The 22,577-nt window shown below is 41.0% G+C and overlaps 1 protein-coding gene across 1 annotated transcript; it reads left to right on the forward strand.

Moving 5' to 3' along the window:
• Positions 1–1,587: 1,587 nt before the first annotated feature.
• Positions 1,588–14,699, forward strand: LOC149323835 (carnitine O-palmitoyltransferase 2, mitochondrial-like). Its single transcript, XM_089492949.1, has 5 exons — positions 1,588–1,772; positions 4,207–4,287; positions 7,692–7,798; positions 10,134–11,432; positions 14,238–14,699. Exons 1-5 carry the CDS (start codon positions 1,594–1,596, stop codon positions 14,570–14,572), a joined length of 2,001 nt encoding a protein of 666 aa, XP_089349075.1. The 5' UTR covers positions 1,588–1,593; the 3' UTR covers positions 14,573–14,699.
• The last annotated feature ends 7,878 nt before the right edge of the window (positions 14,700–22,577 follow it).

Below are 22,577 nucleotides of genomic sequence, written 5' to 3' on the forward strand. Positions count from 1 at the left end.
ATAGAATCATGAATGGCAATGCCAAATCTCCTCTGGAAAAATCTTGCCAAGAAACCCCATATTAGGATGGCCATAAGGAGTTTATCACACAGAAGGAGATTGGAAGTCTATCCCGTGATTATCCTGGAAAAATTTCACATGACCTCACACAAAACCCACCATTAAAGTGGTCACAAAGAAGCATTAATGCACATCTTTTTACTTTCGGGATTACAGTGACTTTGCATTTCCAAGATCGCTTTATTTCCATAAGTGCGTGTGATAGAACCATATGAGAGGGACAGCCACCTAGAAGGGCTGTAGAACAGTTGAGCAGCTTAATGATTACAGCATAGCATGGCCAAGCAATCCAAACTAGAGATAGGAGGAACAATGGGGATTGTGAAAGATTAACCAGAACTGTGGAAACTTGCCAGGAAGGCAGGAAGACAGGAATGAGCCAATAAACTGGTTCTGGGGAATTATTAAGAAATGTTAAAAACTAACCCAAAAAGAGATGTTGCTTAAGCTATGCTTGCATTTTTGAATGTATAAAAGGTTTGAAGAAAGACAATTGGGTGTGACAGTCTTGGAATCGCCATTTAGGCGGCTGTCACCCCGTACAGAAAATAAAGGTGTGCTTATTTTGGACCAAAGTTCGGACTCTTGACTCTCTTTGTTGCTGGGTGCTCCAAGGACCCTTCCGGCATAGGTTGGGAGGGCTTGCAACCCTCCCCCTTCACATAGAGTTGGAAGAGACCACAAGAGCCATCCAGTCCAACCCCCTTCTTCTGCCATGCAGGAACTCTCAGTCAAAGCATCCCCAACAGATGGCCATCCAGCCTCTGCTTAAAGACCTCCAAAGAAGGAGACTCCATTACACTCCGAGGGAATGTGTTCCACTGTCAGACAGCCCTTACTGTCAGGAAGTTCCTCCTAATGTTGAGGTGGAATCTCTTTTCCTGCAGCCTGGATCCATTGCTCTGGGTCCTGTTCTCTGGAGCAGCAGAAAACAAGCTTGCTCCATTGTCAATATGACATCCCTTCAAAGATTAAACAGGGCCATCATGTCACCTCTTAACCTTCTCTTCTCCAGGCTAAACATCCCCAGCCTTTTCAAGTCGTTCCTCGCTTATGGCCACCCTAACATCATCCCTATGTTAGGGATGTTAAGGTGGCCATGAGCCGGGAAGGACTTGGCAAGAGTCCTTCAGAGGTGGGACGGGTGGGTTGCCATTGCCTTCCCCTGAGGCTGAGAGAGTGTGCCTTGGCCAAGGTCACCCAGTGGGTTTCTATGGCCGAGGGGAGACTCGAATGAGGCCAGCACTGAACCCTAAACACCGCCCTGCTGATAATGTTTAAAAACAATCAGTGAGGCCGCCATGAAGGGGCCCAAAAGTCATGCCACAAAACAAGGAGTAGGAGGAGGAGGAGGCACCGCCAGCCTTCCTCTCTGTGTGTGTTTGTGTATACAGTACAGTCTGCATCTCTCTCTCTGGCAGCAGGCCTTGTGGTTGCCATGGCGACGGCCCACTCGAGCGGCCTGAGGCCTAGGGCCGTTCCTTCTGCCTCCTCCTTCGGAGCAGCCTGGCTCTGGGCGGCGGAGGGAGGGAGATGCACCGAAGGAGGCCCCAATGGCTCTCCTCCTGCTCCTCCTCTTCCGCCCTTCGGGCCCGGCGGTACTGGAGGACGGTGGGGCAGCCGGAGGGCATCGTGTCCGAGCAGGACACCGACCACCATTTCGTCCACCGCAGCACCATCCCCACCATGCACTTCCAGCCCAGCTTGCCCAGGTCCCTCTGCCTTCCAGGGGAAGGAGCAGGCGGAGACAGAAAGGCGGCTGCAGAGAGAGGCATCCAAGTCGGGGCGGGAGGGGAGCATCCACAGGGCATAAATAATCCGACCTGATACCACTTTCATTAACTTCCATGGCCCAGTGCTATGGGATTCTGGGAACTGCAGTCTGTTGCTGCCCACTTCTTGCTTGCATCCACACTGCAGAAATAATCCCATCTCGACACCGCTTTCTGAACTGCCCTGGCTCAATGCTATCTTAGGATTCTGGGAATTGTAGTTTGTGCTGGCACCACGGCCCTCTGACAGAGAACGCCAAATGTTTCCTAAAACTACAGTTCCCAGAATCCCATAGCACTGAGCCATGGCAGTTAAAGCCCTGTCAAGATGGATTATTTCTCCTATCCTCTTTCTTTTTTTCTACCCTTTGAATTCAAAGATTGCCAGACTCCTAGCTTCCCAAGAACATCAGAAAACCCAAGGATATAGCCGTATCAGTCTGCAGAATCAGCATGTAGAGAGATCCTGTAGCACCTTTGAAACTGACTCTTGAAAGGGCTTCTATAGATTAAGTCAACTGCCTCATATGCATCTGAGGAAGTAGATGTTAGTCTACAAAAGGCCATGCTGCCAACTTCTTTCTTTCAGTTAGTCTCAAAGGTGCTACAAGGTCGCTCTACTTACTGATTTTAGAGACTAACACAGCTATGTCTTTGAATTCCCCCTCTGAATAAACCTGCCAAGAAAACCCCATGATAGGTTTGCCTTAGGTCCCCATAAATTGGAAATGACTTGAAGACACACAACAAACTGCCATTCCCAGAATTCCATAGCCCTGAGCCATGGCCTTTGAAAAGTGGCATCAAACTGAGTTATTGTGCAGCTGAGAGCTTCTGCTCTATTCGCTCTTTCTCTTCTCTGTCCAAAAGCTATGAATTTAAATAGTGACAAATTCCACTGGGGTTAGAATTTCTAACTGATTTCTTTTGGCGGCACAGAATACCAGCATTGCTAGAAATGTATGGGAGGAATGTATTCCACAGTTCATCTGGGAAAAGGGTTTGTAGTCCAGGAAAAGCTGGTGGTGAAATACATTTGTTATTGTTAAAAGGTGCGCAACTCCTCTTCCATACACACACATACACGCAAATCCAGACTAGCACAGATCTTCCATCCATTTGAGGAAGTGGGCTCAGTTGGAAAGCTCATGCTACCAGCTTCTCTGTTTCACTGCAGAAACAATCTAGTTTGAGACTGCATTAAATGGCCTGGCTCAATGCTAGGGAATCCTGGGAACTGTCGTTTTGTAAGAAATTTAGTCTTCTCTGTCAGAGAGCTCTGCTGCAAGAATAAACTACAATTCCCATAATTCCCTAGCACTGAGCCAAGGCATTTAAAGCAGTCACAACCTGGATTATTTCTGCAGTGTGTTTTGGACCTGAGGCTCCAAATGTGCAACAAGATCCTTTTGCAAATTGATTTTCCAGGCTAAGGGCACACTGTCTCAGCCTCAGCAAATGGCAATGGCAACCCACCTCTGAAGAAGTATATAGAGAGATCATGTAGCACCTTTGAGACTAACTGAAGAAGTTGGCAGCATGAGCTTTCACAAACTTAAGTCTGCTTCCTCAGATGCATTTGGTGATTGCATCTGTGGAAACAGGATCAAGTCTACGAAAGCTCATGCTGCCAACTTCTTTCTTTCAGTGAGTCTCAAAGATGCTACAAGATCTCTACATACTGATTTTAGAGACTAACATGGCTGTAGCTTTGAATTCCCCTTCTGAAGAAACTTGCCAAGACAACTCCATGACAGGTTTACCTTAGGGTCTCCATAAATCGAAATTACTTGAAGACACACAACAATAACAACAAATCTTTGAATCCAGCTCTTTTTGGGAAATGATAGAAAACTTCCTTCTGTCTGTTCTCCATCTCATTAAGTTACATCATGTCCTCATCTATATGTGTCTTTTTATCTTAAAAGAACCTCATGTTTTTAACAATAGGACGTGTGGACTATTTAAGGTGCTGCAAAAATAATCCGGTTTGAGACTGCTTTAACTGTCCTGGTTCAATGCTAGGGAATTCTGGAAACTAGTTTTGTGAGACATATGCTGTCAGAGAGCTTTGGTGCCACAATAAACTACAGTTCCCAGGATTCTCTAGGACTGTTAAAGCGGTCTCAAACTGGATTATTTCTGCAATGTGTTTTGGGCCATAATTGCTTGTCTCTGGTAAGAGTGAGGTCTGCGTCAGGCACACTTCTTTTGCAAACTGGAAAACATCATCCTTCCTAGACAAATTACTAGCATGAATATGTGTGTCATATGAACTAACACATTTGTGTAGGCTATAGGTGCATTTGAGAGCAAGTATAGAGACCTGATTAGTAATTTGTTATAATATTAACATGTAAACATCCATTTTTAGACTGCCTATTCCAAAACTGGAGGATACAGTCAAGAGATACTTAGCCGCCCAGAGGCCACTGTTGAATGATGATCAGTACAGGTATAAGAAATGATTATATAAAACATGGCATGTACACCACCTTCCACCTGCTCTCATATATGACTCCCCCCCACCTTACTTACAACTCTAAGCTTGGAAGAAGAGCTGTAGCTCAGTGACATGTATGTGCTTTACATTTTGAAGGTCCCAGTTTCAGTTTATGTTGTTTGGGGCAGAGACAGACTGCCCCAAACAACATAAACTGAAACTGGGACCTGAAACTGAAGCCCTGGTAAAACCATTACCAAAGAATGCACATAAAATTGTGCTGGACTAGTATCCCAGTATTCTGTACAATTCTTGTTCCTCCCGCCAGTGGTGTGGCTAAACAAACTAAAAACTAATCAGGATAAACACCTTGATTCTGAAAATAGTTTCATGTTTGTCTCAAGCCAGTTTCATGAAATTATTTCATTATGGGCTAATCCACTGGACTGCTGCTGCACAATTTTCCTTTCTCTCTTTCCCTGCCACTGTTGGGGTGTCCCTGGGGCACGAAGCCCCAAGGACGCCCCTTTCCAGGCTGCGGGGAAGCGGCCTGGAAAAGCGGCGGATCGGGGCCTCTGGGGCTGCCGCTGTGGCCACTGAGGCCCCGATCCATGGAGGAAAGGGGCGGGTGCAGGCTGCCCCAAAGGGGCAGTCTTTATCCCGCCAAAGTTTGCCTTTTGGAATTTATAGTTTTTTGAATATTTTCAAACAGTGGATGGTTGAATCTGTGGATAAGGAATCCATGATACAGAGGGCCATCAGTGAGTACCAGCTTCTATTGGCTATGTTTCAGAGGAAGGAAGTGGCAAAACTACTGAGTATTCCTTGTCTAAGAAAACCCTATGAAATTTATGGGGTTGCCATAAGTCAACAGGCACATACACAAGGATATTAATTTATTTTAGAGGTTTATAAGGATATGTGGAAAGGAAATTTTATTTTAACTATATATTATAATTTAAACGACATACCCCCTGTACACACTGGCCTTAAAGGCTGGTTTGGGTGTAGTGTCAGAGTGTAGCGTCTACATGAGGCACGTCCTGACTCCACCCCTAGGGCAGCGTAACACCATGCACCGCATTACACAGCGTTACAGTGCTCTTCCAGCGCTGTGTCCACATGACACAGTGCCGAAGGAGTGCCATAAAGCTGCACCACCACGGCTATTGCGTCCTTTCCAGGATGCAAAAAGGTGCCATTTTTGTGGCTTCTTTTTGTTCCCTGGAAAGGCCGGATCGGGGTCATGCATGCGTTTGCCGCAGCCCCAATCAGGCGAAAATCGAGGCACCTGCAGACTGCCCCTTTGGGACAGTCTCCACAGCCCTTATGACTTCAATTAAATGACTATCAGGATGTTCCCACTTAAGATTTGAAACGATTTAAAATATAACGTTTTTAATAGATCCGATTCAAAATAACCCTGGTCTTATCCCGCGTTCCGAATCGCTTTTATTCTTCGTTCCCATCTGGTTTTTTAAATCGAAGTTTTTACCTGCAAGCGTTCCTACTTGGCATGAAATCGGTGTTTAAATAAAGCGATTCTTCTCCTCCATACCTTATTTGGAGCTGTCAATCAATAGTACGTCAGAATGACATAACGTTAATCTGGAATATTTGGAAGCGATTTATCTTTTGGCATCGTTTCCATTTCATTGACTGTTTGTGAATTTAGCGAATTTAGGAAAGCGAATTTAGGAAACCCAAGCTCTTTCCAGAGGAACTATGGGATAGGTTTTGCATGACAGCATCCCCTCTTCATGTCTCCCAAGACAGCCAGGGAGAATCCCTTCAGAGAGCACAGAGATCAATGGGGGAGGCTTCTGGCAAAGCGAATTTAGGAAACCCAAGCTCTTTCCAGAGGAACTATGGGATAGGTTTTGCATGACAGCATCCCCTCTTCATGCCTCCCAAGACAGCCAGGGAGAATCCCTTCAGAGAGCACAGAGATCAATGGAGGAGGCTTCTGGCAAAGCGAATTTAGGAAACCCAAGCTCTTTCCAGAGGAACTATGGGATAGGTTTTGCATGACAGCATCCCCTCTTCATGTCTCCCAAGACAGCCAGGGAGAATCCCTTCAGAGAGCACAGAGATCAATGGGGGAGGCTTCTGGCAAAGCGAATTTTAAAGAAACCCAAGCTCTTTCCAGAGGAACTATGGGATAGGTTTTGCATGACAGCATCCCCTCTTCATGTCTCCCAAAAGACAGCCAGGGAGAATCCCTTCAGAGAGCACAGAGATCAATGGGGGAGGCTTCTGGCAAAGCGAATTTAGGAAACCCAAGCTCTTTCCAGAGGAACTATGGGATAGGTTTTGTATGACAGCATCCCCTCTTCATGTCTCCCAAAAGACAGCCAGGGAGAATCCCTTCAGAGAGCACAGAGATCAATGGGGGAGGCTTCTGGCAAAGCGAATTTAAGAAACCCAAGCTCTTTCCAGAGGAACTATGGGATAGGTTTTGCATGACAGCATCCCCTCTTCATCTCTCCCAAGACAGCCAGGGAGAATCCCTTCAGAGAGCACAGAGAAGGAGGCTGCTGGAAAAGCAGGGAGGGAGCACTCTTCCCAAAGATTCTCTTTCCAGGGTTGGAGGAGAAGGCAGATTCCATTTGAGAAAGGGAGGGAGAAAGGCTCTATCCCCCCCCCCCATTGATCAGAGCCCTTCCTTGCCTGGGCGAGATCAGATGCCTCCTCGCGAGGAGCCTTCCCTTCCCTGTCTGGGCGAGATCAGAGCCCAAGCGGGCACGGAATGCCTCTTCGAGAGGAGCCTTCCCTTCCTGCCTCTCCTCCGTTAGAAATGGGCTCTCCCCACACAGAGGGGAGGTTGCAATCCACCGGCAGATGCAGGCGCTTGAGCAGCCGGGACTTCAGGCGCTTAAAGTGCTGAAGAGATTAAGCGCCTGTAAACCATTAAAATAAAAAATAAAAATAATCCTTATCTCTTATTGAAAGACCACAGCGGACAAAGGGGTGAGGGAAGCAAAAATGGCGACAGCCATGACGGATGGGGACAGAAAGGGCAACTCCCCCAAGGCCAGCCCCATCGCACTCGGCTCCTCCCATCCATCTAACCCGATTTCAAAGGCTGCCGTTCCTATTTAAATGCTCCGGTTCCTAACTCGAATCAAGGGAAAAACGAAGGTCAGACCCTTCGTCTTTTTTAACGCGCGTTAAATGACGAAAAATCGATTCAAAATTTTAAACCGCTCTACGATTTGATTTGTAGTGGGGACGATTGCGGGTTGCTCTAGAACCGTTCTAGGTTTAAATCGGATCCTAATAGGAACGCCACTCTTTGGATTCGATTCAGAACGCGGGGTTTCACCTAATGGGAACATCCCCTATGACTACAAACAACTATAACTACTTACTGTAAAGTCCAGTGATGACATGATCAATTCATTTTAAACTTGCAGAAATACTGAAAAATTGGCCAAAGAGTTTGCAACCAGAGAGGGCAAATTCATACATCGGGATCTCCTTGAGCATGATAGAATGAATAAGCATACAAGTTATATATCAGGTTTGTTCTTTTAATTTTCTAAGAGCTTGTTAAAATGCTATTGGTATTTTAGGCTGCATCCACACTGCACTGTGAGACGTTTAGCATTGTCTGTCAGAGAGCCCTGGTGACCCCACAAACTACAAATCCCAGGACTCCATAGAATGGAGCCATGGCAGTTAAAGTGGTGCCAACCTGGATTGTTTATGCAAGGCAGATGCAGCCTTAGTTCAGTTGCTCAGGTCTACTCTAAATGAGTGTTAGGCCAATTTTGAACCATGCCATGTTTGCTCATTATTTTTACACACCAGTTTACATTCTGTTTGTGATGAGCTGCTGATGTAAAAGTTCTGCAGAGAATGACCATTCACAGTGTGTATCAACCCCTCATTCTCTATCCAAAGGCTGAGCAATGGGCACTTCCATTTATGATCTATAAGGCAATCGACATGCCACCCTAAGTTTTCCTGTAGTCCTCTGTCTAATTAGAAAAGCCAGATTATCAGTTTAGAGGGATCTGTCCCTTTGCCCAACAGCTTGTTGATAAGTGGAAGGTAAGAGAGGGAGCGAGTGTTGCTAAAGAGGGAGTTGGAGATAAAAATAGGTGTTGAAAAAAACAGAAAGAAAATGGATGGATCCAATTTTAGCTATGACCCCATTTACCACTGACATTTTGCCCATATTAGATTACCTTAAGCAGGCAAAACACAACAACCCTACTCTTACTATAAGCCTTCCATGCAATCTTTGTATGATCACTCTCCATACCCAAATTCCATGCAAAAGATAATTCAGGCAGAAACGTTAAGCACCCTGCCATGGTCAAAATGACATTTGACTGTTTTTCTTCAACCTTTCTGCTTACCCATTGTCCTGCCTCACCGTGTCCTCATTTAGAAGCAGATAGTAATCTTATTCATCAGACTGTTTAGCACTCTTTAATGTGTCCTGTTAGGACTGCTGTTTTATATAAAATCCAGATCTTTAGACTTTGTTTTATAATGGAAATTCAAATCAGTTAGCTAAAAATTTAAACAGTTTAGGCCAGTACTTGGATGAAATATGGCCTGGAAATCTCAGTTACTCTGAGATGCCTGAAGTAAGTAAATAAGTAAAGAACTTTATTAAACTTTTTTAAAGGTAAGAATTTTATTAAATTTTCTTTTATTTAAAGTATTTAAAGCTGCATATTAGTTACTTTGTTACAGGCAAAATTTCAGTAGAGCTAATCTATAGAAAGCATAGGAGTTTAGAGCACATCCCAAAACACCATGCGAAAGCTAAATTATCTGTTCTGCACATTCCTAAAATATCCAATTGAATAGCTAGCACTAAATCAACAATATGTGAAGCAAAGCTTTCTATAAAATATGTGGGGCTTTGCTAACTGCTTTTCCAAACAGTTTTAGGCAGAGTAGAATTGCAACAGATCTGTTAAGATATGATATGTGTGAACCAATTAAAGACACAAGAGAAAGCAGGGCTTTCAGTCTCCTGAAGTAATCTTGACATAAAAGGGTTCAGTAGTGTAAGAGTTGTCTGCATCTTGAAGTTTCTGATAGTTTACAGTTTAAGTTATTAAAGAATGTAACACTGATACAGGCAATGACTATTGCAAAAAGGGAAGAAAACTCATCCCTGTTGGTTGCTGGACATAACAGACAAGATGGCATACTTAAGGGACTTTCAGATATTTTTCTTTGTTTGTTTGATTGATTGATTGATTTGTGCCTTCCTTTCTCCCCAAAGTATGAGACTCAAAAAGTACAATAATATTGCCCATAAGGACACTGAACTTGCTCTTTTTGTACTCTATTGTAAGCAAAAACTAGAGTCTAAAACAATTTAAGATAATGCTATTATTTTTCCCCCAGAATTTAATTTCTGTTCAGTTTTCAGCCCCATTCAGATGAGAACTACAAACTGGCAATGGTGTTATCAAGATCACCTCATAACATCTAATTCTCTGCCATCTAGAGATTAAACAAGCAGAAAATATTTCCTCCAACATGTTCATGTTGATGAATTCCCCATCTGTGTTGTAATATGGAAACAGATAATTTGTGAATAAAATTGTTACCAATATGAAGATATTTTGGGCTGAATATCCATGTTAAACCCTGGCACAACCAGTGCAAGAGTATGGAAAGGATAACAAGAATAAATAAACACAGAGAGAAAGTGGAGGGGGGGTGATCAAGAGGAAATTCTTGAAGATTCATGCTTTAACTTTATAATATTCTTTTTATTTTGCTTTTTCATATAATGTGAAAAATGCATAATTATGCAAATATGTTTATAAATGTCAAAGAGGTAAATGTGTGTTTTATTAACTGAATTATTTTTGTCTTTGCAGCACCCTGGTTTGATATGTATCTTTCTGCAAGAGAACCAATTGTTTTGAATTACAACCCTTTTATTGCTTTAAATCCCGATCCAAAACCAGAATACAACAGTCAAGTAGTGAGAGCAACAAATCTGGTTGTATCATCGTTAAAGTTTCTTAACTCTCTGAAGAATAACTATTTGAGACCAGATATATATTATGTAAACCGCAAATGGGGCCAAAGTAAAGTTTTCAAACACTTTATCCGTATTCTTCCACCTACTTTATCCTGGTATGGAGCATATTTGGTGAATGCTTACCCTCTAGACATGTCACAATATAAGTCACTGTTCAACAGTACCAGAATTCCTAATTTAAACAAAGATACATTGTTTACAGATGAATTTGCAAGACATTTGTTGGTGATGAGAAATGGTCATCTTTATGTTTTTGAAGTACTGGATCCTTTTGGTAACATTCTACACCCATCTGAAATCCAGGCTCATTTAATACAAATAATACATGATGCTGATCGGTTGCCTGGGCTTGAACTTTCGTACCTCACAACTGAAGAAAGAAATGCCTGGGCAGCCATTCGGCAGCAACTTGTTCAAACAGGTAATGAAGAAAACCTAAAGAAAATTGACAGTGCAGTCTTTTGCCTTTGTTTAGATAACACTTCCCCACAAAATGAAATTGAACTCGCTCATTGTTTTCTTCATGGAAATGGTTTCAATCGCTGGTTTGACAAATCCATTAGTCTGATTGTCACGGATAACGGCTCTGCGGGAGTAAATTTTGAACACTCTTGGGGAGACGGAGTTGCAGTTTTACGTTTTATTAATGAAGTATATAGAGACAGCACAGAGCATCCAGCTCTTGTACCAGAAGCCAGTCCTGCCCTTTTTGTTACATCATATGACAAACTGGAATTTACTTTGGGTCGTACAGCAACGTCTGCTATAAGTACTGCACGTTTAAAATTTGCTGAAAAAAGGAAAAAGTTATGTATTAGATCATTTAGGTTTCAAAAGTTTGGAAAACAGTTTGCAATGAATCAAAACTTGAGCCCTGATGCTGTGTTTCAGCTTGCATGTCAGATGGCTGTCTATCGCCAATACGGAAAGCTACTTCCTTCTTATGAAGCATGCAGTACTGCAGCTTTTAAACATGGTCGCACTGAGACAATTCGGCCAACATCTGTGTACACAAAGAAGTGTACAACTGCATTTGTTGATGAACGAGGAAAGCACAAAGTTGAAGATATGCGAAACATGATTGATGAATGTTCAAAGTACCATAAACGCTTGCAGCTGGAAGCTACATTAGGTTAGGTCTTTTTAACATTTTGTAACATATAATATTTGTTCTAAGTGTTGTCATAGAATTTTTAAGACTGATCCTTTTATAGGTTTTTAATTGATTGATGATGTTTAATGTTGTAAAAGCTGGGGGGAAATTAGGCTTCTATTGTTTGACAAGTCATACAGAATGGGTGAGTGTCTTGGCAATTTTCCTGTAGAAATAGTAATATTTATTCTGGCTTTTTCTAGTAGAATCAGAGCTTTCTGAGGAATACAGAGAACACTGAAAAGTTTATATATATTATTTATTTTTCATTTGTCTACACCTATGCTTCATGTTGCTCAAGTTATCATACATAATGTTCCCATTTTATGCTCACAACAACCTGAGAGGCAGGTTAGGCAGTAAAGATTTACAGCAGTTCCCTCTACATTTGCAGCTTTGACTATTGTCGATCTGATTATTCATGAATTTGATTAGTCTGTTCTTTCTAGGAATCTCTAGGTCCTCTATCATGACTCTATGGCCAACTTTTACCAGAAGTTGCACTGAAGGACCTAGAAAGAACACTTCTCTAGCCATTTGTAGGTGCTCTAGCACAATTCTATGGTTAGATTCTGGTGGATGTTGTCCACAGAGTTACACTGGAGAACCTAGAGATTCCTAGAGAGGTGTTCTCTCAAGGTTTTTTTTTTAACTGTGTTTTTGTATTTGTGGATTTTCCACTTTCACATGAGTCCTGTGTCCCTAACCCCAGTGAATTTGGAGGGCCCACTGTATACCCAAAGCTACTCAAAGGTACTTGTTAATATGATAGGGCTTATTCACAGGTAAATATTATATCACCATTACATCACATTGGTACTGTCATAGGTAAAGCAGACTGTTAATGACAGCAACTTTTTAAAATGATAGAACAGAAGCTTTCTCGGTAAATGTTGGTAGAGGTGCCGTTTTAAAAGTGTATGACTTTTTAAAATGTGTGTAACATGAACACTGTCTCTAGAAAATAGTATTAGATTACAGTCCAAAACAAAAGTAAGGTGGTAGTGAAAAATTCTATACAGACAACACCATATCTTCTGGACTAATATATTTATATTCATTCTCTAACTTCCAATGGCTTTCAAATTAAAAATCATCTCAGTAACGAGATGTGCAGTCTTCTGGGCTTTGTGGAACTATGGTTATCTGCTCTAAAGACATTTCATAGTTAGTTTGAGGACAGGTGTCTTCAGCATCCATTGGGAACAGTTGCAGATAAACACAGAATAGTAGGAATGTGTCATGGCTAGAAAAAAAACTTTAAAACTGTTCAGCATTCATGTCTATTAAGCCACATGAGCAATAAAATTTGTTTTCAGCCAGGTAGGTATAGGATTGCAGAGTGAAATAAGATATTCCTCATATTTTGAGTTCTTGGTTAAACCAGGGGTGGGTAACTGACAGGTCCAGGACCCACGTTTATACCCTGATATCATGCCGGAACCACATGAACTACCTTTTTTTAAAAAAAAGTTCATTTCAGATTCTCAAAGACAGGTATTTTTTATGTTAAACAGAACAGGGGAACCTTGTAACCTATTTAAAAGATGAATTATTGCCCCTGGAGGCTTCCGAAAACAGCAATTTACTCTCTTTTGCCCAAAGAATGATCACTCTGGAGGTTCTGGAGGTCTTGAGGGCCACACCTTTCCTATTCCTGACTAAAGTCATTGTCTCAAATTATGCATAGTCTGTATTATTTCACATATTGAACTAGAATGGGGAAAGTGTATTGGTCAGATATACATTAAATTTTAAACTCACTCTCATCCACATACTGTATATAAAGCAGTAATATTCAAATGTGATGCATTCTAGACATGTAGCTCCAATGATATGGCACCTTTAGTGATATATGTAGAATCTGAACATCTCATCAGGAGCAGGTTAATCTGCCTTTGCTTCTATGTAGATCATAATAGATCTTCCATGGCAGATTTTTAGCATTAAGCAGCTTGACATTTATCATTGCTTTCTCTTTCACGTCCAGGAAATCCTTTAAATTTTGTTTAAATTAGCTTAAAGATTTAGCAGTTTGGTTTCTGAAGTAAAAAGGGAGTTTCATAGGAAAGTAGCAGATATAAAGAGAAATGGTACAAAAGATCCCAGAGGCACAGTGCACCCCATCTTAAACACTTTGAGATTTAATTAATTTCAATAGGAGAAAGGCATATCTTTGACACTGCCATTGAATCAAAGAATCTCCACAGTGCTTAGCCTTGGCTGAACAATGGCCGAGATTTGTTTGTTAGTTTGTTTATATTTTAACTGTTATCCACAACTATTAAAAATGCATTTAACACATCAAAATTTAACAAATAACATAACATAAAAACATACACTTATATATAACATGACACAGGACACAATAAAACATAATAATTTACCTACAATCAAACATCACACTAACATTCACTTCCTGCTCAACAGCTCTTATTCAAATTATTGCATGTAATTTGTCTAATCTCCACTATAATTTCTAACTGTACAATTCTATTAATACCACATAATATAGTATAATATAATATAATGAAAAATTTAAACTTTTCTTCTATATTTGTGTCGCCAATAATTTGTATCTATTTTCTCTGATTTATCTATATATTGTATACATATTCCAAACCTTCAATCCTTTGTTGTCACCTTTTTCTTCCTTGATACACAGCATAAAATTAATAATGAATTTTATTCTTATTATTGTAGTAAAAAGCTTTTTTAAAATAAAATTTAGCCATTTTATGTGTTCAGTTATAGTCAATGCATTTGTCTTCTTTTTTTCTCCAGGCCAAGGATTTGATCGCCATTTATTTGCCTTGAGGTACCTCATCCAGCGCAGAGGTGGACGTATTCCTGACATTTATAATGACCCAGCTTACAAAAATATAAACCATGTTATTGTTTCCACTAGCACACTAGGCAGTGCAGCAGTTAATTATGGTGGGTTTGGACCTGTGGTGCCAGATGGTTTTGGTGTGGGATATAATGTGTTTGATGATTGGATCGGATGTATTATAACTAGCTACTCAGAGAAAGGCTTAGAAGAACTTCTAAAATGCCTTGAGTATACTTTGAATGATATATTTGATGTCTTAGAAGGAAAAAGACTTAAATGGTACTAAATTTTATTATTTTGAACTAAAGAATAATGCTACAAAATCAACCAGAATATTTAAATAATGTGTAACTGCTATGAAATGTAAGAATGTTATAAAATTAACTAGTACTATAAAAATGTTGAGAGCAAAAATTAAAGTAGATCTGTGCCAGTGACAAGATTCATATACTGCAGTATCTTATTAACTATATATTATTTATTTTCTTGATTATATAATAAAAGTGAATACCAAGATTTTCCATTGATTTCATTTATTCTCTAGGCACTTCATAAGTATAGGAAGTGGAAGAGTATACAAACTTTGCATTGGGAATGATTTTATATGACGCACATGTAATGTGACATGGCTTCAATGATTTTCCTTCCCTCTTTTGCCATATTTGCCCACATTATTGTCATGTAGAAAAGGGGTAGGCAACACATAAGGTGTATGCACTGCTAAGCCCCCTCTAAACCATATTGACTGCATGCTGTTCCTGCTACTGTTCTTTTCATTTTCAAGGAACTTACATGTACATTGAAACATCTTCATATTCTGGTACTGTATTTTACATGGTATAACCCAGTTTGCTATTCAGACAACACATCATGGAAGTCTGTTGATCTCGTTGTAGATATAAATATTGAGTGTTAGACCCTGCAAGAAATTGTGTTACCTGCTACATATGTACAGCAACCTGTGTTTCATGACTCAAAGTAACTGTTAAAATTACTTCCACCAGAAGACAATCAGAGGAACACTGCCAACTCAAGGGGGATACAAGGGTGCAAGATGGAGGTCTCTATCTAGGACACCATCAAACCTAGATCCTGCCATAAGCACATATGAAAACTGCATTTCCTCTGAGGATCTGACAGATACAGATTTGTGTAAGAAGAACTGGGAAGATGCCTCACCTCTCAGTTTGTATTTCCTTCTCAGTAAACATTCATTCCCAGATCTAGGACCTAAAGCATTCTATTTAAATTTTGTAGATAAAAGACATGGTATCTGCACACAGGGAAGAAAGGTAGTTAAACTTAGAATAAATTAAGAACAACTAACTCAAACTAATGGGGATTGTGAAGCTCACCATATAAAAGGTAGTTTTTACTAGATCACAGCAGCCAGTACACAGGATAAAGCTCTCAGATCCCAAAAGCAGCTCAGTAGTATGTAGGTACCAAAAAGAAACACACTTTAAAAGCAACTGATTAACCTATGTGCAGAGAGAACTAGCCAGTTTAAGATTCACAGGTCACAGGTTAAAACCATAAGAAAGTAAACAATTAACAAAATAAGTTGCTAAGCAGTCCGAATAAATGGACCAAAATCCAATGTGATGTTCTTCTGCCAGATTCCTGTTACCCATGGAAGGCAATTAAAAAGAATACACAGTATTTTAAATATTTTAGATATGCCATTTCAATTATTATACGGAAGGTGAGATTTGTGTAGCTCAAATTGGACCTGCAACAAAATGTATCTTATCCCATAATGTTCTGCATTTAGAACATTATTCCTAGACATCTCTGAATAATCCAGCAAGCCTTGAACAAACCAGTCTTATTCTGGCTTCAGCAAGGGACGCAAAGAGAAACCGTTGTTGTCTGTCCTGCACCCACTGAGGCCTTCCTCTGCTGAATATTGCAGAACTAAAAAGAACTTATAAACAGGAACTTGATGATTTTACCAGGACCTTGGAACAGGGAAGAGAAAGCAGATTCATCTACCTCCTAAAAATAAACTGGTCAGATTGAGCTCCCTCACCCCAAAATGATCAGTTAAATTAGACTGCTAGAGCTCCTATATAGTTGACTACCACAACATCTCAGAATGATAAATCAGGTCTGAGCCAATGGATCAAGCATAATTTTTTAAAAAAAGAAATAGCTATTATGTATCTTAATCTCTAGGTGTACCTAAGACTGTGCATAGTCTGCCCTATGCTCATTTAAATGGAATGAGGCTATTTGTTGAGCCAATGGATAGGGGCTTTTAGGCATCGTGCTTCTAAGAGTACATAGTCAAAACTGATGGAATGATAATATCATCCCATCCCCTTGACTGTGCCCTCAGTAAATATGATAGCTGTTGTGATGGCCTGATTGGAGATGCCAGATCACAGAAGGAGGTAGACTGTCTGATTCTCAGTGACCCTAGGAAACATACTTCCTAAACTAGGAAAACCTATGGGAGAGTATGCAGCAACTGTTTTTAATCTGTCCAAGAGAGGGGAAAGTGAAGCCTTTGGGTCAGATTGTCCTTATTCCCATTTCCACAATCAGCTGACTCAGACGCAGCTCAATCCTCCTTCCCAACACTTGGCTTCTTTGCTTCTGTGATGTCACCACAATCCATACCAAACAAGACTGCAATAAATAAACATGCCCTGAACAAACAATAGAAATGGTATATAGAATTTAAAACAATGTCCATACCGATACACCTTGCAGATAACTAGTAAACCAAGAGTAATAACTATAAAAATGCAGGCCTGAATAAAGTGGACTGTGGTCCAAGGAAGCTCATCCCATAATTTTATGAAGCCATGGGACTTGTTTTGTCATCATTGTCAACAAAACATGGTATTTATTAACTTATTACTGTAATGTATTATTTTGCCTTTCTCCCAATATGGGACCCAAAGCAGCTTAAGACTTAGAGGGTTCTACCATTGAGTGTGTAGTAATGGTGGTGTTAAGATTAAAACAAATGCACTCATTTTATTTGCAACAACTCTACAGCAAGTTCCAGAGGAGTGGGGCAAATAATGTAGCAGCCTTTCCACCAAATGGAAAAATTCAGTTGGGTGAGATTTTAAACCCATTTGCCACCTTACAATAGGGAACACCATGTACCAGTTTTCTATTATTGCCCAAGCTCTGCTTTGTAACTGAAACACAACTCAGTACAAATCTGTTTAAAGGACCAATTAGCATACTAACAGCCTACTCTACAAGTCAGGTTAGCCCAAATACTTGGATTTCAGCCAAAATACACCCATTTAGCTTTAAAAGGACACAGCTTGTTCAAAGTTTGGTACTTTAATTAAAATACATTCAGATTTTAAAGATTGTGCCAAAAGAATATTGCCAAGTTTTCTTTCAGCAAAAAGCCTCTGATCCAGTATCCTGTAACTGGGGGTTATGATGATGTCTGTCTGAACATCACCATTTGTTGAACTTGCTTTTGTATGTGAGTAGCATTAACAAATAACCTGGCACTATGAAAACCCTTTTTGTTCCTAGGCCATAGGAGGAGGCTGTATGAATGAAGCCCAGAAGGATTTATAAATGCTCTCTTTGATTATGTTTCTGGCAAGGTAATTTAGCAACATATTAGATCAGATACAATTTAAAAGTGGCAAGGGGCATCCAGAGTAGAGTAAAATATTTTATAATACAGTTACATAGAGTCTATTATAAGAGAATGAGAGTTTTCATTTCATTGCAGTAGTCTGGAATTGTCTGGGGTAAAATTCTCAGCCACAATCTAATATTAAATTAGCTAGACTTAAGCCCATTGAGATGAAGCACACACCTAACTCTAAGCAAGACCAAATCCATTGTGGCTTCAGCACAAATTTCATTTATCACGAAGGCAAAGTGATAACAGTTGTTTCAACATCTAGGTAAGGAGTGCCCAGTCTAATCTTATGAAGCAGAAATCAGGTCACAAGATATAATTAGTGCATGCCTTTCCATGTGACATTTTTATTTAAATAAAGTATAGGGAATGTGTGCAATTGTTAACTGTCACTTGGGAATCTTGGGACAGAGTTTGTATGGAATGAAGACAATATAGCATTTTCTCGGGACTAATCACAATTATTTTTAGATATGACTAAATGAATAGCCATTCATCTCTCTCAAAGGCAAACCAGAATTCACTACAAACAGTTAAAGCATAAAAGACATGGCTGGTTCTACCATGAGGCAATGTATTGGCTTCTTAAGGCCACAGATCCTGTAAGTAGAACTGTGAGCACCATATGTTCTGCCCCCTGCCCACAAAGTCTGATTCAATGCTGCTCCAGTTGCCTTTCTATGTGGAACACGGGGGGACTGCATCGTTTTGGGACCAGGCAGTATGGTGCAGTGGTTTGAATGATATACTATGAATATAAATACCAGGGTTTGATTGCTGTTCTGCCGTGAAACCCTCTGGGTGGCCTTGGGCAAGTAATGGTCTCTCAGTCTTAGTGAAAGGCAATGGCAAACCTCTGAACAAACCTTGCCAAGAAAACCCTATGTTCATGTTAAGGTCCATAAGTCGGAAATGATTTGAAGGCACACAACAACAACAACAGAAAAATATTATTATTATTATTATTATTATTATTATTATTAAACTTTATTTCTATAGCGCTGTAATTATACACAGCGCTGTACAAAGTCGGTAAAATTAGGAGTAAATAAAAGCCTGCCCAAGGCGTACATTCTAAGATAATAACAATTAAAAGAGGAATAGATAAAATTACCATATAGAAAGGGGAAAAAAACAGATTAAAAACATCAAACATCAAACAAATCACATCACATCAAATATTGTCAGACAGCCAGATAACAATCACAAATTCCCTGAGAACGCTTCCCTAAACAATATGGTTTTCAGCTCAGCTTTAAAGCTGGTTAGGGAAGTGATGAGCCGTGCATGCAGAGGAAGAAGGTTCCAGGAATGAGGGGCAGCTAGAGAGAAGGGATGGATCCGGGACAGGGCAGAGGAGATCCTGGGTTGAGAGAGGAGATTTTGGCTACCAGAGCGGAGAGTGCGAGTAGGGATGTAGGGAGAGAGAAGATCAGTTAAATAAAGAGGGGCCAGCCCATGCAGGGCTTTAAAGGTGAGTAGCAAAAGTTTGTACCTGATGCAGAAAGGAAGAGGGAGCCAGTGAAGGGAAGACAACAGAGGGGAGACATGATCATAATGGCGAGCAAGTGAAATAATGCGTGCAGCTGAATGCTGAACAGAAATTAATGGGTGGAGGTGAGAGAGAGGAAGCTCTGCCAGGAGGAGGTTACAGTAGTCTAATCGTGAGACCACTAGGGCATGGACCAGTGTCTTTGCGGTAGAAGTTGAGAGATATGGACGGATTTTGGCGATATTATAGAGAAAAAATCTACAGACTTTGGCTGTAGTCTGGATCTGTGGGATAAATGACAAAGAGGAGTCAAAGATGAAACCGAGACTGCGGGCTTCCTGGACCGGCTGGATCGAGATGTTATTGACAGAAATAGAAAAGGAATAGTGAAGGGTGGGCTTAGGAGGGAAAACAAGAAGCTCAGTCTTGGACATACTGAGCTTCAGACGCCGATGGTGCATCCAGTGGGAGACAGCTGTTAAACAGGATGACACTTACTGCTCTAGCTCTGGTGAAAGATTAGGGGTGGTAAGGTACAGCTGGGTATCATCGGCGTAAAGATGGTAAAAGAAACCAAAAGAACTGATAAGTTTGCCAAGGGAGAGTGTGTATAAAGAGAACAGAAGGGGACCCAAAACAGAGCCCTGAGGAACCCCAACAGATAAGGGGACAGAAGACGAGGTCTGACCACCCGAGACCACTGAAAAAGATCCATCTGACAAGTAAGATGTGAACCAATCAAGAACAAGGCCCGAGAAACCAAGGTCAGAGAGTACATCTATTAGGAGACAGTGGTCCACGGTGTCGAAGGCCGCAGACAGATCGAGTAGGACAAGGATAGAATAAAGGCCATTCGCCTTGGCCCGCAAAAGATCATTTGAGATCTTAGTAAGGGCCGTCTCTGTGGAGTGCCGTGGGCGAAAACCAGACTGGAAGGGATCCAGAATGGAGTTGGTTTCAAGAAACTCAAGACAGCGTGAATAGACAACTCGTTCCAACACCTTAGAGAGAAAAGGAAGAAGAGAGATTGGACGATAGCTAGCCAAGGAAGAGGGGTCGAGAGAGGGTTTTTTCAGGATAGGGGAAACTAAGGCATGTTTGAAGACTGAGGGGAAGGAACCCGAAGAGAGAGAGAGATTAAAGATATAGAGGAGGGAGGGTAACAAAGAGGGGGCTATAGAGATTAGAAGACGAGAAGGAAGTGGGTCAAGAGAACAGGTGGTAGGTTTGGATGAGTTCAGCAGCGAAGAGAGTTCTTCCAAAGAAACAGGAGGAAACACAATCAGTGGTCCCTTGGTATCCCCTGGGGTTTGGTTCCAGGACTCCCTGTGGATACCAAAATCTGTGGATGCTCATGTCCCTTTAAATACAATGGTATAGTAAAATGGTGTCCTTTATAGAAAATGGCAAAATCAAGCTTTGCTTTTTGCAATTTATATATTTTCAAGCCCTGGATGGTTGAATTCATGGATAAAAAAATCCATGAATATGAATGGCCAGCTGTATACACAAGGACTGATTTAAAAAACAATCTTCAGAAGCAGAAATCTGAGATATGAATTCCATAAACAGAAAAATTGAGAGAAGACTAGGCACAAGATTTATACCTGAGTTTCTTGATGTGAAACTCCTACACATAGTATCAAATTGTTCTTCTACACTGCATTTTATAACTAATGGGAAAATGGATTAGAGCATCTCACTTATTCTAAGTAGAATGCTGCACAAAAAAAAAAAATGGATATCTGAAGAACCATGGCTTGATCCTCTGTTCCCCAACCAGCTTTTACTATCTTATGCGTTCAAACTAGTCTCTTGATGACTATAAACTTCAGCAAGACTACTACTACTACTACTACTACTACTACTACTTATTATTATTATTATTATTATTATTAATAACCTTTATTTATAAATCGCTGTAAATTTGCACAGCGCTGTACATACAATCTTTTTAATTGGACGGTTCCCTGCCCTCAGGCTTACAATCTAGAAAGACACGACACAAAGGGAGTGGTGGTGGGGAAGGGGCCTCTCTAGTAGGATAATACATATAAAATACATAGCAATACAGGAAATGATTCAATAAAACAGACAACAAAAGAACATCAAATAGCAAGTGACAATTATGCAATGCCTGGGAACGCTGTCCTGAACAGGATGGTCTTCAACTCCATTTTGAAGCTGGTTAAAGAAGTGATGGCCCTCACTCGCGGGGGAAGAAGGTTTCAGGAGTGAGGGGCAGCGAGTGAAAAGGGGCAAATCTGAGATGGGGCAGAGGAAATCCTGGGCTGGGACAGCAGACCTTGACTACTAGAACGGAAGGCCCTAGTGGGAAGGTGAGGAGAAATAAGGTCTGATAAGTAAGGTGGGGCAGCCCATGGAGGGCTTTAAACATCAACAGCAGGAGGTTATACTGAATGAGGAAAGGGAGGGGGAGCCAGTGGAGGGATGCCAACACAGGAGAGATATGGTCACAGTGGTGGGTGGATGTGATATTGCGTCAGCTGAATGCTGGACAGAAATTAAAGGACGGAGGTGAGAAAGAGTAAGCCCAGCCAGGAGGACATTACAGTAATCAAGTCATGCAACCACTAGGGCATGGACCAGGATCTTGGCAGTAGAGGCGGAGAGATATGGTCGGATTTTGGCAATATTGTATAAAGAGAATCTACAAGCCTTGGCTGTGGTCTGGATCTGAGGGATACACGACAGAGAAGAGTCAAAGATAAAACCAAGACTGCGGGCTTGCTGGACTGGTTGAATAGAAATGTTGTCCACAGAGACAGAAAAGGAGTGTTAAAGGGTGGGCTTAGGAGGAAAGACAAGACGCTCCGTCTTGGACATGTTGAGCTTCAAATACCAATGGCACATCCACTGAGAGACAGCTGTGAGGCAAGATGAGACTTGCTGTTCAAGCCTTGGAGAAAGGTCAGGGGTGGAAAGATACAACTGGGTGTCATCGGCATACAGATGGTAGGAAAAACCAAAAGAGCTAATGAGTTTACCTAAGGACAGTGTGTAGACAGAAAACAGAAGGGGACCCAGAACAGAGCCCTGGGGAACTCCAACATATAAGGGGACAGGAGATGAAGTCTGACCACCTGCAACAACTGCAAAAGATCTGTCTGACAAATAAGATCTAAACCAGTCAAGAACAGAGTCTGA

The sequence above is a fragment of the Sceloporus occidentalis genome, unplaced genomic scaffold (assembly GCF_023333645.1).
Source record: "Sceloporus occidentalis isolate IW3139 unplaced genomic scaffold, rSceOcc1.0.p SCAF_1, whole genome shotgun sequence".
Taxonomy (NCBI): domain Eukaryota; kingdom Metazoa; phylum Chordata; class Lepidosauria; order Squamata; family Phrynosomatidae; genus Sceloporus; species Sceloporus occidentalis.

Excerpts from the sequence above, each read along its gene's own strand:
- LOC149323835 (XM_089492949.1), top strand. The coding sequence starts at position 1,594 with ATGCACCGAAGGAGGCCCCAATGGCTCTCCTCCTGCTCCTCCTCTTCC. Across the intron at positions 7,799-10,133 it reads GCATACAAGTTATATATCAG|CACCCTGGTTTGATATGTAT; the intron begins GTTTGTTCTTTT and ends TTGTCTTTGCAG. Across the intron at positions 11,433-14,237 it reads GCAGCTGGAAGCTACATTAG|GCCAAGGATTTGATCGCCAT; the intron begins GTTAGGTCTTTT and ends TTTTTTCTCCAG.